This window comes from Tamandua tetradactyla, chromosome 1, assembly GCF_023851605.1.
Source record: "Tamandua tetradactyla isolate mTamTet1 chromosome 1, mTamTet1.pri, whole genome shotgun sequence".
Taxonomy (NCBI): Eukaryota; Metazoa; Chordata; class Mammalia; order Pilosa; family Myrmecophagidae; genus Tamandua; species Tamandua tetradactyla.
Genome location: NC_135327.1, coordinates 9,402,431 through 9,419,558, shown reverse-complemented (window position 1 = coordinate 9,419,558; position 17,128 = coordinate 9,402,431). Strand labels below are relative to the sequence as shown.

The 17,128-nt window shown below is 43.1% G+C and overlaps 1 protein-coding gene across 10 annotated transcripts in view; it reads right to left on the bottom strand.

Moving 5' to 3' along the window:
* PTPRT (protein tyrosine phosphatase receptor type T) overlaps positions 1-17,128 on the bottom strand; it is a 1,205,819-nt gene that overhangs the window by 657,983 nt on the left and 530,708 nt on the right. For all 10 annotated transcript variants that reach the window (XM_077168216.1, XM_077168229.1, XM_077168210.1 and 7 more), the window contains 2 exons: positions 16,584-16,665; positions 8,804-8,919 (listed from right to left, as the gene is read on the bottom strand). In XM_077168216.1, the coding sequence (XP_077024331.1) occupies positions 8,804-8,919; positions 16,584-16,665 (198 nt within the window). The remainder of the gene's footprint in view (positions 1-8,803; positions 8,920-16,583; positions 16,666-17,128) is intronic.

Genomic DNA, 17,128 nt, shown 5'->3' with positions numbered 1-17,128 from the left:
TTAGGAGGCCTTTTTCCACGATCTCCTATGTTTCTGGCACATCTTCTGAGCAAGGGACAGGAACAGCTTCATCCTGGGCTTTCAGAGGATGTTCGTAAAGCAAATGGCATTAGAAGAGAAAGAATGATTTCTTCTGGGGCAGAGGACAGATTTGTCTCCTGATCAGTATGGTAAAAACAATGTCTCCCTTCGGAGCACAGTTTGGACAGGCTTGCCTCTTAAAGGACTGGAGTTTCCTCAACCCAAATCTTCATCCACTGATAAATGGATAAATGCAATGTGGTCTGTCCATACAATGGAAGAGTATTTGGCTGTAAAAAGGAAAGAACTACAGACACATGCCACACCCATGAACTTAGAAAACATTAAGTGAAAGAAGCCAGACAAAAAAGACCACATATTATATGATTCCATTTATTTTGAATGCCAGAAAAGGCAAATCTATTGAGACAGAAAGTAGATTAGTGGCTGCCCAAGGCTGAGGCAGAGAAGTAGGAGAATAGGGAGTGACTGCATGGGGTCTCTTTTTAGGGTTTTAAAATGAAAATGTACTAAATCTAGATTATAGCAATGTTGGCACACTCTGTACATATGCTAAAAACCTCCTTTAGGATAACATTGAACTGCAGACAGTGAATTTTTATGGTTTGTTAATTGTATCTCAGTAGAGCTGTTAAAAAGATCAGGCTTCCTAAGCTATGACACGGACTTTCTGTGTACACATTTACAACTTGGTCCATGTCTGCATTATCCCCATGGGACTTTGGATAGGAAAAGGAGAACCGATGCAAATATGAAGCTCATGTTGTCTGCTGTGCTTTGAATAATAAAGTCCTTTGTCTCTGACCCCGGAGTCTCATGTCTTCTGCTAGCAACTATGAAGCAAGTTAGCCTGCCAATAAAGTGAAATCTCAGATCCTTCATAATTCTTCACAGTCATGGGATCAAGAGGAGAGAAAGATTTTCAAAAAAGGGTCAACATCATAAAATGCTGAAATAGAAGTCAAGTAGGAAGACTCATAAGCACACTTTGGCTTGGGCGACAAAGAAAGCATTAGTTACTTTCACAAGGGACACCTCTGGGAAGAGATGAGAGTTGGAGAAAGTCACATTGCAAGTGTAGATCTCACATTAAAGAGAAAGCCACATTGCAAGTGCAGACATCATGTTTAAGACGTGGTTAAGAAGGGGAGAAGAGATGTTGGAAGATAGCTAGAGGGGGTCAAGAGCCAAGAGTATTTTTATTTATTTGCTTTAGTTTTTATATTTGAGAAATGCAAATATATTTATGTTATCTAGTACAGTGGCCAGTAACTTAGAGATATATGTCGATAAATCTTTAATTTGACACATTAATATGTGTCAAATAAATATCACTTTTTTTTCCATAGAAAGCCACCTGCATAGAAGGAAGGTCTGAAGTACAAGATGACAAGGCTGGGAGGTAGGCACAGAAGGATGAGCCCAGGATTTGAGATTATGTCTCCAATGACACACAGACCTATGTTCAAATCCTGCCTCCACCACTCAATAGCTGTGTGACTCTGAGCAAGTCACTTACCTCTCTAAGGCTCGGTCTCCTCATCTATAAAATAGGTCTAATAATAGCATCTACCTGAAAGACTGGTTATGAGAATTAAATATATTAAACATGTAACCACTTAACAAATGCCAGCTATGCTGAGTGTCCATCATTAATTTATCCTTACTCTTATTATGGTGTGGCCACTCAGTTTTCAAAAGAAATCCCATGCAGGAAGGACTCCTGGTTCAGGAATAGGAAGGCAGGAGGAGATGCTAGTTCCCAGAATGCTCAGTCCTGGAACCAGCAGCAGCCCTGCGGGGTGCGAGGAGATAGGTTTCCTGGAAGAACTGCTTGCAGAGAGGACTGACACGTCTCCTTATCTTGTCAGGTCTGGTATGGCTGCTGACAAGCCGATGGGCTCACAGGGCACAAGTCGTTTCCTGCCTGAGCTGGTGCTGCTCCCTGTCACATGCATCTGACTTGTCGAAAGAACATGTGGGCCCATGGCCTCATTCCTGAGACTTTTCAAATGGTATTTGCTGCACAAACACCGGGGCGGACGAATCCTTGGTAAGAAGGCCTGGAGTCAGCCCCATGACGGGGTGACAGCTCTGCTCCGGGGCCATGGAGGGTGCAAGGATGGCTCCCTTGTGGGCCATCCTCTTTGATGAAGACCAGGTGACAAACATGAGATATTTCTAAACATGCTCTTGGATGAACAGAATCTGACGGTGGGGATGGGGTGGCGGGAAGCCTGAGGATAATTTTGCCTGTGTCCTCACTAAGGAGCCAGTGCTGCAGCTTTCATTGGAATCAGCTACCCCAACCTCAAGACCCTGCCAAGGCTGCCTACCATCCTTAGAAGAGTCTGTATCAAGGAAAAAGTGACCATTTATTTCATTTCATATCATCTTTTCCTGTTATTCGTTTTAGGGGATTTGGATGAAAAGAGATAAAATTAAAAGATAATCTACCATCACACTCAACTATTAAGTGTCTTGATATGGGTTTTATAGTGTTATGTGTATGTGTGTGTATAAATATAGGTATGTGTAAGTATACATATATTTATGAGCATGTATATATTTATGTCATATAGTATGTATATTTTTTCATAAAAGTTAATACATTAAATATATTCACTGATTTATAAATTGCCCTTCTCACTTAAATGTATATTGTGAAATGTCATTAAATATACTTCAATTTTCTGATACTTAATGCCTCCACTTCAGTATTTCCCTGATCAATCCCTTTTGTTGGGATTGATAATGGTTGTTTCCAGTATTTTATCTTGCTACATATGCTTGCAGACAAACTGTTGTCCCCCTGTCTGGTTATTTCCTTGGGTAAATTCCCATAAGTGAAATTGCTCACATGAAAAATATATCACTTAAGCCTTTCGATACCCACTGTCAAATTACCTTCCAGAAAAGATCTGCCCATTTACATTTTCACTGTGCTGCACTAACAATGTGGTCAGTATGTTCCTACTTGATTACCTTGAATATATTTGTTCTTTCTTTAAAAGGGATCCCCCAAAATGCAGGTGGTTTTGCTTACCAGACATTCCACACCGAATTCTTGCTTGACAAATTACAAGTTGGATTTCTCAGGCCAATATATCACATAAGGAGAAACTAAATCATGAACGAGGACCTTCCACCACATACCACGGGATTACTCTCACCCTGAGAAGAAATCATCCCAGCTTGTCTGTAACTTGTGGTGGACTTTCACCAGCATTTGCCCTGAAGCACAAGAACTGGTTCTGACCTCAGTTCATGCATTTCCACTTAGATCCTGTCAATCAGTGCTCAGGCAGAACTTCCACTGTAATCCCACAAAAGCCAATGGCAGATGTTTGTATTAGCAAGGTTTCTCTAGAGAAACAGAATCAGCAGAAGATATCCATAGATATAAAATTTATAAAAGTGTCTCACATAACCATGGGAATGTAGAGGCCAAGGTCTGTAGGGCAGGTTGCAAGCTGGTAACTCCAAAGAAATTCCTCAATGAACTCTCAGGAGAGGCTGGCTGGGCAACCATGGGAATGGAAAAGTTCACAATGCGTAGGACAGGCTATGAAGCTGGTGACTCTGATGGAGGGTTTGGGCGAACTCCACAGGAGAGGCTCGCTGGCTAAAGCAGGAAGAGTGACTGTTTCTTCTGAATCCTCCTTAAAAGCCTTCTGGTGATTAGATTATGTGTCACTCATTGCAGAGACACCTCCCTTAGCTGATTACAAACACAATCAGCTGTGGATACAGCCAACGTAATCATGATTTAAATCCATGAAATGTCCTCATAGCAGCAGACAGGCCAGCACTCGCCTAACCAGATAACCAGGTACCACCACCTGCTCAAGTTGACACACGAACCTGACCATGACAATGGTCTTTTCTAAAGACCAGATAAAGTTTCCAGGAGGGGGCAACAGCAGTATAGGTTGGTTCTTCTTGATTTAGCTTATTAATTTCTGATCTGAACCCACCTGAGGATAAGCAGGCTGTAGGGCTCCACTCTTAATAGAAAGGAAGGAAAGCATTCTCAATGGCACAGAAGAATTTTGTCTCAAACAAAGTCCACTGACTTCTCACTGACCATTTCCAGAAAGAAAGGCTACTGGCATGCGAATCTGAAAATGAAGTCTTTTTTTTTTTTTGGCATGGGCAGGCACTGGGAATTGAACCCAGATCTCCAGCATGGCAGGCAAGAATTCTGTCTGATTAGCCACTGTCCCACCACCCTAAAAATGAAGTCTTTATGGGACATTTCCCTGACTTACAACTGGTTTCTAGACAATAAGTTACCAACCTTAGGGACTTAGTGAACTTCCTCAGCTTGTCTTGTAAGATACAGCAGGAAAGGGCAGTATTGAATGCTACACCTGCTATGGGCAACACCATTTCACTTGCTTGAGAAATTCTTAGGCTAAATCACCCCAGTGCTGTTATAGGTAATGGAATTTGGGCAAGTATGTTGGTCACTCTTCAAGATGCTGGGACAGACCCAAGGCAATGTCTCATGAGAAATCTGCCATGGCCTTGGCCATCTCAGAGCAGGGCTGCAGTTGTCTCCTGTGGTGGCAGGTGTCACTGACAGGTACCTCATCTTTTGTAGGAAGATGTTAACCTAATTCCAACTATACCACTGCAGATAGGTTGAGGTTTAGCCAGATGTACAGGCACTTGCCAGAGAGCACAATGAAGCTGTCTACCTCCCAAGATATTCTGAAATCCAGATGAGGGAGACAATGTCTAGGAGGTTTCCTTGCAGAAATAATTACTGTATTATTCACTCACTAGATATATTCACAATATCCAAGGGTAGAGACGGAGTAGCAGAAAGCTGGAGAGCTCAGCCATGGTGCATCACTCATTTCCCTCCCTCTCCCTTCATCCACCTCCAAAAATTGCTTTTACAGAGAGCAGCATGATGTGAAAGAAGCCTGTGAAATTCACTTGCATACCCTCAATAAGACTGTGGTTGAGAACACCGTTCACTGCATCACACAGTGTTTTCTTTATGACGACTCCTGGGAACAATGCACGTCTGGCCTCTATACCAACAACAGTTTGAATTTTTCTGAACAATTGGTTTGTGTTTATCTTACAGTCATTATGAACAGTCTATCTGACAAGTTGCCTCTATTCCACTGGTGACTGTGATGCAATGCTGGGGGCTCTGCTTGAGATCCACCAATAAGTAGCAGGTGTGGGGAGATGAAGTTTAAGCATTATTACCGACTCTGTGGTATTCTTTTCCTCCTATCTTGTGTTGCCTCATTTTAATTTATGCTATCGTGTCATGTTTTATGTGCCATTGTAAGGCACCTGAAAGCATTCTGTGTAATAAGATTAGGTTTACATTGGAAAGTGGATAAATAAATAAAACGTGGAAGAGCTCCACATCCTAGGTTTCTATCTGTTTTCTTCAAAACTTCAATTACATTCTGCTTCAACATCCTTCCTCTGGCAGACCCAAGGTTTAGGGCATGAAATTCACAACTGGAGCAATAATGATCAGAAAATAATTGGAAAACCCAAGTAAAGTTGCTGAAAATATTGGGACTGACCTGCCATTTCCTTGCCCCATGAAATAAAAAATGGTTCTTGGGGAGTCAAATGCATTTTAATACTAATGATAATGTAAAGAGCAAATAACACTACCTGGTACCTGGGTAGCTCTCAATACTTGAGTCTACCGGGCTCTCCTGTGCTCTGTAGGCAACACTGGGAGGGAGGAGGGGAAAGCATTAGCGTCATTTCCATTTACTGCACTGCCAAGTAGCAAAGAAGAACTGTTAGCCCCAGATGTGTTCTGCCTGCCCAGGGACTTTGCAACCACAGGAAATTGGCTCAAATACTAGAAGAGAAGTGACAGTAAGAACTCCCATCAAAGTGTGCACAGAGGTGGTTGGGCATGGATTAGGGCCCAACATCCAAACCACGTCTGTCAGAAGAGATGATGGAGATCTTTTAATAAGTGGAATTAGGGGCAATTGGAGTTAACTTCTTCCATGCACTAGTCCTTTTTTTTCTTGAATCAGAGGTTGAGTCTCTCTAGGGCTTCACTGTCCACCAGGACTCTCTGCCCTACACAGTAGCCATTAGATGCATGTGACTATTGCGCACTTGAAATGTGGCTAATGAGGCTAAGTATCTGAATTTTTCATTTTCTTTATCTTAATTCATTCAAATTTAAATACCCATAGTAAGTTTAACAAGGCTTTAGGATACAAGATCAATAGATGAAAGTCAATTATATCTATGTGCAGTAGCAGTGAATAATTCAGACACTGAAATTTTTTAAAATGTCTTTCATACTAGTTTCAAAAACATGAGATACTTACATATAATTCTGATACAATATGTGCAAGATCCATACAAAGAAAATTACAAAACCTTGCTGAGCGAAATTACTGAAGATCTTAAATAAATGAAGAAATATACCATAGTCATGGATCAGAAGACTCAACATGGCAAATATGTCGGTTTTCCAAAAGTGATCTAGAGATTCAATACAATCAATATCCACCAAAATTCCAACAGGCTTTTTTTTTTGTAGAAATCAATGAACTAATTCTTAAATTTATATGGAAACACAAAAGACATAGAATAGCCAAAGCCATTTTGGAGAAGAACAATGTTGGAAGACTACCAATACCTGATTTCAAGTCATATTTTAAAGTTACAGTAATCAAGTCAGCATAGCAATGATGTAAAGCCACATACATAGATCAACAGAATAGAATAGAAAGCTGAGAAATAGATCCACATAGACATGTACAAAAGCCATGCAGTGAAGAAAGAATGGTCTTTTCAACAAATGGTGTTGAAACAATTGCGATATACATATGCACAAAAAATGGGACTTTGATGCCTACCTCACACCATATTCAAAACTTTACTTAGAATGTATAAGAAACCTCAATGTAAAAACTGAAATTATAAAGCTTCTTGAAGAAAACTGAAGATAAAATCTGTGTGACCTTGGGTTAAGCAAAAGTTCTTATAAATGACACCAAAGGTAAGTTCCATAAAACAAAAAATTGATAAACTGAACTTCAACAAAACAAAAAAGTCTGCCCTTCAAGAGAATGAAAAGACAAATCACAGATGGAGAGAAAAATATTTGCAAAGCATATATCCGATAAAGGACATGTGTCCAGAATTTATAAAGAAAGAACTCCTGTAACACAATAGTCAGAAAAGAAACATTGACCAATAATAAATGAGCAAGAGATTTGTGCAAATACATCCCCGAGGAAGGTATTCAGAGTTTGAATAAGCACGTGAGAAGATGTTCAACACCATTAGCCATCAGCGAAGTAAGGATTAAAACCACACTGCACACCTATTCAAAAGGCTAAAATGAAAAAGACTGACCGTGCCAAGGGTGGATGAGAATGTGGAGCAGCAAGAGCTCTCAGACACTGCTGGTGGGAATGTACAACCATTTTGGAAAAAAAAAGATGGCACTTGTTTAAAAAGTTAAACACATATCTACCATACAATGTAGCCAATTTAAGTACTTACGCAGGAGAAATGAAAACATATGAAGGCTTGCCCATGAACGTTCACAGAAGCTTTTTATATAAGAACCCAAACTAAAAGCCATCCAAATGTCCATCAATAGCTGAACAGATAAACAGTGCTCGCTCCATACAATGGGGTACTACTCATCAAAACAAACCAGAAAACGGACAAACGATGTACACAACAAAACAGATAAAAGTCAAAGGAATTAAGTTAATTGAGAGAAGAGTAATGACTGTGTGACCAACTTACAGAAAGTTCTCGAACACGCAAACTAATATCCAGGAAGAAGGGATTACAACAGGTGCAAGGAAACTTTTTGAACTGATGGATATGAATTGTCCATTATATTGGTTGTAGGGATGCTTTCACTTCTGTATGTGTCAAGACGTATCAAAATTATATACTTTAAGCATGGTATGTCAATTATGTCCTCAATAAAGCCTTATAAACATAAAAAGTAAAATCAGAATTTAAATAGGTATGTGTGGCTAGCTGCTATTGCACTGAATGATCCAACTTCTGTGCTTTCTCAGAACTTGGTATTTCTCTTTTAGCCCTGATGGAAGTTAGCCTAGGGCTCTAACACCTTGTCTTTCACTTCTGTGTCCAACCTCCTGCTCTGACCCTCACTGAAAGAGATTCCTTTCCATTTTTTTGGGAAGTAAGGTCAATGAGCAAAAATAAGGAAATAGATTCAAACTTAAAACACTTTCCTGGTGAACTTTACTGATAGAACTGTTTGGGCAGAGAACAGACTGCTTTGCCCATTTTAGCAAAATAATCCAGTAAAGGTAGATCTCCTGATTTTACCCAGAGTCTGCGGAGGGATATCACCTGCCCGAGAGGAACTGGTGGATCAATGGACATCCAAGCTCCATCCAGTCAAGATTTCGTGATGTCATGTACCTAGAACCTAAAATATTCAGCTTGTTTTGGCACTGGGAAGCTGGGGATAAAGGACAAAGTTTGTGAGAGGGCAGTTGGGAAAGGTCATAGATGTAAGTTATAGTTCTGACACTTTCAGTTTTGTGGCCTTAGTTTCTCCATCTGTAAAATAGGGATACTGATGTCTCCTCAAGAGAATTGACAAGATCATAGATGCAGAGCAACATCCACAGGGCAGAAGGACTTACTAAGCATTCCTACTCTTTATCCACTAAGCCCTTCATCACAGCACACTTTCTTCCCTTACCAAGGAATGAGCAGGTGAGGGCAGGAGACCTCAAATCCTTACCTGGAGCCAAAGTTTGTCATGCTGAGACCACTTCCCACCAGCAATGCACTGAAACGTAGCATTCTGTCCCACATTCACCTCAACATTTTGGAGCCGTAGGAAGTGAGGTGCTTTTCCTAAGAGAGAAACCAAAGAAAAAAATGAGGTCAGGATTCAGCAACCTGTATCGTTTTCTTATTGGTTGCTGGCAGATGAGAATGTACACTGGGCAGGGAGATATTTGTGTCTCGGTCAGTGAAGAACTAAGCGCTCTCTTGATCCCTTACTATGAGACAAGCTCTGTTCTAAGAATTCGACATGTACCATCTCACTTAAACCTCACAAAAACTCCATGAGGTAGGGAGGATCCCCATATTGCAGATCAGAAAATTAAGGCTCTGTTACATAGTCTGGCATAGACAGCAAGCCAGAAAGTAGAAAAGACATGAATTCAGGTCTCTGGGACCTCCAAGTCCATAGTATTCCCTTCTGTATAATATCACCCAGTTAAATTGGCTCACACATCCCCAGAGTCCATCAACCCTGACTAATGCTCCAAGGGCTGGTGCTGGACAAAAGGCGGAACCACAGAAATGAAAGCTGGGAAGAAGAAATTGCAGGTGAGGGGAGCAGAGATTCATGATAGAAGGTTCTACCCTGTGGCCAGGGTAAGCAGAGAAAAGAAAGCCGAGACGAAGCATCTTTGGGTCTGAGACCTACATACCTGGCCTTAGTGGTGACATTGTTGATGATGGATCTAAGCAGGAGGAGATAGAAGAGGAGGAGGACAGCAGTTGTAGCTAACATTTATTCAGTGCTTACCATGAAATAGATACCATGTGCAGCATTTGCATGCAGTAATCCATTCAGTGCAATGAAGTTGGTGGTGGAATTATTCCTATTTTACAGTGAGTGAACTGAAGCACAGGGAGGTCAGGAAACCTGCCCAAGGCCACAGAGCTGTAAGTGGCAGAGCTCAGAGTCAATCCCAAGTGGACTGGCTCCAGAATCTATACTCTTCACCGTAAGCTATGGCATCTCTCAGGCTTGGGAGGGGGAGGGACATTTACTCTGGGGATCAGGCATAACAGGTAGAGGCTTTCAGACGAAACTCACTGTGTCTATGAGTGATTTAGGATTAAGCATGTGCCTTACAGATTCTCATCTACTTTAGTCCTCAGAGGTGAGCGGACTAATAGCCTGAGTCTAGAATGATTTTTTTTATTGAAGCCCAAAAGTGCTGACGATCGCTGCCACCACTGACCAAATCAGTGATGAAGCAGACATCTTCTCCAGCCTGGGGCCAGCGGCAAGCTCTAAGGTGCAATGACATCCTTGTAAAGTAGATGAAGTTATTACTCCCTTTACAGAGAAGCATAAATCAAGGTTCAAAGAGTTTAATTGGCCCAAAACGCCACAGTGTTACTAAGAGACAAAACCAGAATTCAGTTGCAAGTCTGTCTTAGCCCAAAGTTGGGCATGTATCTAGCACATTCTCTGGCCTCCTGGGCACTGGGAAAGAAGATGGAGTCACCAGACAGACACCAGAAACAGGAAAACCAGAAAATCCTGGGCTAACTTGCCAGCAACTTCTGCCCAGCGCTACCAAATATCTCACTGCGAGTGACCCTTTCCTTGCTCTTTTTCCCTCTGGGCTCCATGCTTTGAGCTATCTTGTCGCCCAAACAGTGTCACCACCTATCTAGCTCAGTGAAAGCCCAGAACCTTGGTGTGATAAGAAGACTTATTATGAGAAAACATAAACCTCTGCTCAGGTTTTTAAATTAATGACAACAATCCGAGGACCCCCTCACACTACCTTCAGAATCCCTGAGCCCAAAGGGTGTCAAGGTCTCCAAATCCAGGAAAGACCACTTTTCTTGGGCTTTTCAGAACTTAAGATTCCTGCATCCAGTAAACCTGACAAATGTCATGCTGCTCTGATTGTCTGAAATTGTTTCCTCTTTGCTCTCCCATATAATTTTTTAAAGTTATTTTGGGAACTATCAGTTTGAGTCAATTCTTCAAGTGGGAATCTAGTGAGCTCCTTAATGTCACAAGTTTAAAGGGGGAAGGAACATCCATGCATGAGTCTTGGCACCGTGGGTTGGAGATTTTGTGTTGGGCCTCACCACGGGATGCTCTCCCCTCCCTCTCCAGAACCCTGGGCACATGAGTTAACCTCTGGGACGTTATACATCAAAATGGCTCTTCTCTGGATCGATGACTTCTGCTTGCTTCTGACTCTTCCCCCTGTCTGCCTTCTTAGCCACAGACTTTTGACTTGACTCTTTAATTTCCACTCCTTCTTCCTTCCTCTTTTCTAGATTCGGTGGTAGAGGATTTAGGCACTGAGTGGCCCCTGGTGCAAGTATTCTGGGGAAACTTGATTTGTGGCAGGAAGGTTGAACTCACAAGCCTCTAGACATCAGGCTATAAATGAATGAGGTGGTTCTATTAGAAAAACAAAAACAAAAACCTCACCCCCTACTCTTTTGTTTTTCTACTTTTAATAGAAAATTGGGGTACAACAAAGATTTCTCTGTATGAGAAAAGTAATGTTGCAAGCACAATAATAACTGGTATCAGAGCCCAGTTTCAGCACTAGGGAGGCAGTAAGGAGAGCTGGGGACTTGGGGGGAACAGAGACCCTGTGCCCCATTGAAAGGGGCCAGCTGCTCTCAAATCTAGCAGAAGGAGGCCACAAAAGAGCCTGCATACTCGGGGCTGCCAATCATCTGATTTGGTACGGCAAGTAAGAGATCCAGATTTATGTGAAATCTCTCATTTTATAATGTTGACTGAATTTTATTAAAGCATTGTGCAGACTTTTCAAAACATGTCTGCAGACATGTGCTATGGTCTCTGACATGCAGCTCTTATGTCAGAGACGGTTGGAACAAGTCCCACTGGCCAGTCCTGCTCTTATTTGGCCCCATAAATCCAGTAACCCTCCCCGTCCCCCATCCCCCTCCAGGCATCGCTCTGTGGGGACCATTTGAAAGCTGGCCCTGGGCCACCGCTCCCGACAGGGTGGCACTTACCCAGGCCATCCTCCTCTTGCTTGGCACTCTCCCACCTTCCCTCTCTCCTGTCCCTGCTCTTTGAGCCCCTTGCCTCATCTCCAGGCTCATGATAGGTCATTTCTGGAGATCCTCATTATGGTGGGGCTATGTCTGATCCTCTTCTCTGGGCTCCTGGTCTTTCTGATTCTCCTTCTTCCCTCCCCTTCTCCACTCCACCCCTGAGCCACATGCTCTCTCACCTCTTACTTTCCCCCAGCATCAGGTGCTCTGGGAACTCACCAACCATCAACCAAATACAACTGATATCAGAACCCAGGCCAGCCACCAGCTCATGGTTTCAAACATTCCACACTCCTCCCCACCGAGCTTCCCACAATGGGGTTCCACTGAATGGCCTCCACAGAAACTTGGTTGTGCATTTGGGGCAAAACGCTTCAATGCTGATGACATTTAAGCTCTTGCATATGTCAGTGCAGCATCTGAAGACATATTATTGTACCCTTTATCCCGCTCTTTAAATTTGTCAGTGCTCAGCAGAAAGACACACAATTGAGGAGAGTGCACAGTTCATACATTAGGAAAGGGTTAAAGACACTCGGTTGATCTAGGATATGGAAAAAAACTTTAAAAGATTCTAAAAGTCAATTCAGGAATCAGAAACTTCAAAACAGTGGGAAATCCTGCTGACATTTATCATACACACACTTATAGCTAATGTGGCCTTGTTTATGGCTAACACCAAGAAATGGCAGCAGAGTGGGGGTAGAGGGTCATTGGATCTTAGCAGGCTAAAACACTTTCAGAATAACACAAAAATGTTAAATGGTCTATAAAGTATAGACGAGAGGCTTCAGTTTGTAAGAGAAAATAATTTCCTTTGAATATTATACCCGTCTTTCGGACTTTTTTGGAAGCTGCAAGGCAAGCGTTTAACGCCAGAACTTCAGGTCATATCAGTCGAGGACACAATTGCGAATCAGATGCTAAACCTCCTGGAACTTTTAGAATATTTATTGGAATCACTGATTGATAAATGCTGACCATATGTTAATAGAAAACCTGTTTTGGAGGACAAAAGTGAAGAATTAAAAAGCCCGAGGACACTGAGAGAAGGCACATTTCTCAATGTAGTTACATTTTTAAACATCTGTGAGTGAAGTCACACATGCATTTGTGTAAAGGCTGAGGACTGGGGAACAGCACTTTCAGTCCAAAGGACTGTTCAGAGGCCACCAGCATGTTGCATGAACTTGATCCCATCATCAGCCCCAGGGCCCATGGTCAGCACCTCAGAAGGCAGCACTCACCCTGAGTTTTCTCCAGACTCACATCACCCAATTGCTTAAGTCATAAATCCTGGAGGCACCATCTTTGATGCCACTGCCTCTCACTCTAACCATCAAACAAGACTAGTTGCTTCCACTTCCTGAACCTCACTCTCATCTGTCCACATCTCTCCATCTCTGTATCCTGTATTTCTTCATAGCACTGCTCATCATCTGTTTCTATGCCCCATAATTACCTGATTATTTGTTTTATTTAGAACCTTGTTCCCTTGTCGGAAGCCCCCTGAGAGCACAGATGGATCTGTCTTACTCCTTCTCATAAACCCAGAATCGTGCCTGGCACAGAGTAGACACTCAGTAAATATCTAAATACTTGTAGATTGAATGAATGGATCCCCACTGCCCTGGTCCATCACTTGCATGGACTCTAGAACTGCTCTCCTTTCAACTTACTGAATGGCAGCCAAAGAGAGCTCTTAACAATTAAGTGAGATCATGTCATTCCCCAGCATAAACCCCTGGCCTTAGATTAAAATCTAATGTGCTTAGAAGGATGCTCAAGGCCTGTATGGTCAGGCCCTGGCTTACTTTCCCAGTGTTACTTTGGACCACTTCCTCCTGTGCTCCCGCTGCTCAGGAAACACTGGCAGCATCAAGTTGATTCTCAGCTCAGGGTCTCTGCACTAGCTGGTGCCTTGCCTAGAATGCCCTCCTCCCCAAATCTGTATATAGCGAGCTCCTTCAGGCCCTGGTCCCAGGCCAAGACACCCCCACTGACCTCTCCATCGGACAATCCTGCTGCATCCCAGTCACTCTCTCTAGCATTTCCTATATTCAGAGCATAGTGATCTGAACTTACATTAGTTACTTATTTAAGCCTTCTCTCCTTCTGCCCCTCCTGCTAAGTAAACACCACAAGGATAAGGACCCAAACTTTTTTGTCACTGAGGTATCCCCAGTCCCCAGAAAAGTTCTTGACATGTGGCTGGTGTTCAATCATTCACTTGTTAAAAGAAGAGGTGAATAAACCTGGTATATATAGACTGTTCTTTGGGAAGGGATCTTTGCTAGGCTCTCCTCAATTCCGCTTGATTCCTGAGCTAAGGAAATACCTCCAAAGACTATATACACGCTAGTATTTGTATATAGAGTTAGATGGATTTTTTCCAATACTGGTCAATATCACAGTGGCTTCACATTATAATTTCTGGGAAGTTGCATAAGCCACCTAAGCATCGAGATTGAACCCATCCTAAGCACATTCACAGGAACACAGCCAGGTCACGTCTGCTTGAGTTATATCCCATGGCCCATTTGCTGGTTAACAGGCCTCAGCAATTCCACAGGCATGTAATCCACCCCCCACAGCGGGACTGCGAGGTCGTCAGGAGAATCCTAAATTCATGAGCAGCCCCATGGAGACCAGGCTTCCAGGAGGAGTCATGGAACTCTGGGGGTATAAAGGTATCCAAATGCCCTTCAGAGCACCCCCTTCCCCAAGGACGTTCATCAGAGAGAAGGACGCATATGCCTGTAATGGCAAACCAGGAGCTGTCTACAGAGGAAAAGGCTGGAGCAAGAGGTAGGTGTCAAAATTGAGCCTCAGGGTGGAGATAAAAACTCTCATTAGAGCAGAGCTCTGGGAGCTGGGAGAGAGAATCATGTCACATTCTCCTGGAAAGAGCCAAGGATCACCTATGAGAAAAATGGAATCCAGACACTCCAACAGAGGGTAAGAAGCAGGAATGGAGCTGGATGCATCGAAGGTGAGAGTCCTCTGAGGCAGAGCTTGGGGCAGACCAAAGACTGCTTCCAGAGAGATGCCTCCAAACCAGCAATGTGCTTGTTTTTATTTATTTGATAGTGGGTGGGCCTCGGCAGGTGAGTGTGTGAGGGTTAATGGACCACAGGTAGGGCACACACCTCCCAACACAGCTGTCCAGGCTTAGGCTAAAGATCAGTCTCCAGTGGGTAGCGGATGCTGACTCCCAGGAGTTGATGGAGGGGAGATTTAATCGTGGTGAGGGGGACTCATCTGTAGATCTGCTATATAAACTCTGCATAGCTGGGGAGAGTTCTGGAACTCTCTTCCTATGAGGTCTGGTTCAGCAGAGACATTTCACAGGCATAAAGGATTGGGCAGACCCCTCTAAGAACATCCTAACTCCATATACATCCAGAGGGTAGAGATATTAAGCAGGAGTAATGGAGAGTCCAGTAGGACAAACTCGTTCTTGAGATGCTAGCTGATTTCTGGTGAGGCAGGTCTTTCTTACACAGACACTGAATACAGTTATCCAAAACAAGGCTTGCCAAAGCTCTTGGAAACTTGTCCCAAATCACTCCAGAGAAGGTGCTCTAAAACAGTGGATCAGACAATGTCATTCCAGTGCCAGAGAGAGGAAGTGATGTTTGAGGGCCTGACAGATCGATTGCAGCACACACGGAAAGAGCCGTTTCGATTAATGCAGTGTAGATGGGGCTGGAATGAGTTCAGCCCCTTGCTGACAGGAAAGCAAAGCAGGTGAGGACAGGGTACATGATGTCTCTTGAGGCAGGAGCAAGCTGGGCCTCGCCCATAGCACGACTGATGCTCCTGCAGGGCAGTAGAGAGGGCCCGCCCAGGGTTACAAAAAATCAGATGGCTGCCAAGAAACCAGTGGAAATCTCCAAGCTACAGAATGCTAGCAAACTTTTGGAGCTGGCATCCCAGGTAGCTTTCTCAGTGTCTAATATAATCCCCGTACATTTCCCTTTGATTACTGCCCCCTATCCCAGAATGTCACTAAGTATGATGTCACCCCAAATACTTGCACCAAGGACTTATCCCCTTGGAGAGTTAGTGAACCCAAGTACCACAGCTCCCTGCAGAAACACATTCAAACATCTTAGACTGAATACAGCAGAGAGAAAGCACTTCAAGGGAAAATGGGACAGGGCTAGAAGGGTGATATGCATTCGAGGACTCTATATGCCACCTCACTGTAAGTACTAACTACCATGAGAAATCTCTCCCTACACCCACATGGAGCTGATGAGTGCATTTTAAATTATTTTTAAAGAATTAATAGCTTTGTAGCACTTTTCCCTATGAGTGAACAGTGTGCTAATTTGCTCAGTGATTTGGTGGTGTTCTTTTTTTAAGACAATTTTACAAGATTCTATCCAAAGCCCTCTAATTCTTCCACTTCAGCGGTCTGAATCCCACTAATAAACAATCAGGACTTTAGACTCCCTTAATAATGGAGAGAGATTCAAACGAAGATGTTTTGCCACTCTCTGCACATTCCAGTAGGTGCTGCCTGTTGAACAGTCTGGAGAAATTATGGATTTATTCAGGACTGATTGCATTGAGTGTGTAACCATTTTCGAAGGATTAGAAGAAAGAGAATGAGAGTTAGTGCACTGCATGAATGGAATGGATTACAGACTCCAAGCTATCCAGCCTGGCATGGAGCAAAGCTGGGAGGGGAGAGGAAACAGACTTACTGCACGGATGAGCAAGGACCCGTACTTCATCCACGGCGATGTAGCCAGGGTGACCCTTCAAAGAGACGGATTCAAATATCACCTGCAACACACAGGGCAGGAGTCAGTTTTGCAGAAGCAGTTGAAGGCTCTCATCATTGGAGACGGACCACGCCCTGCACCCTTTATACTTCAGCTTCCCATCAGAACCAACCACAGAAGCCTCATGCTAAGACAGGACACAACTCTGGCAACTGATCTGGATTTCCAAAGCAAGGTTAAAAAGGCTGCACTCTGGTGAACAGCAAAAAGAAAAGACAGCCACACAGATTTTTTAATGGATTTCAGAAACAATGCAAGGAAAACAATCCAAACTTGGCCTAGAGACATCCCCTTGCACCTTTCTTGTCATGTTTTCAAGTGAAACAGAGAAGAATTACTTCCTAATATCCCAGCTTTCTTATGAAGGCTGAGGGAGAAGCTCACCTTGGAGGATTTTCCCAGATTTGCTTCTACATTCCCAAAGGACCACAGATTCCATCTGCATTTCTTAACACCTCTTAAAA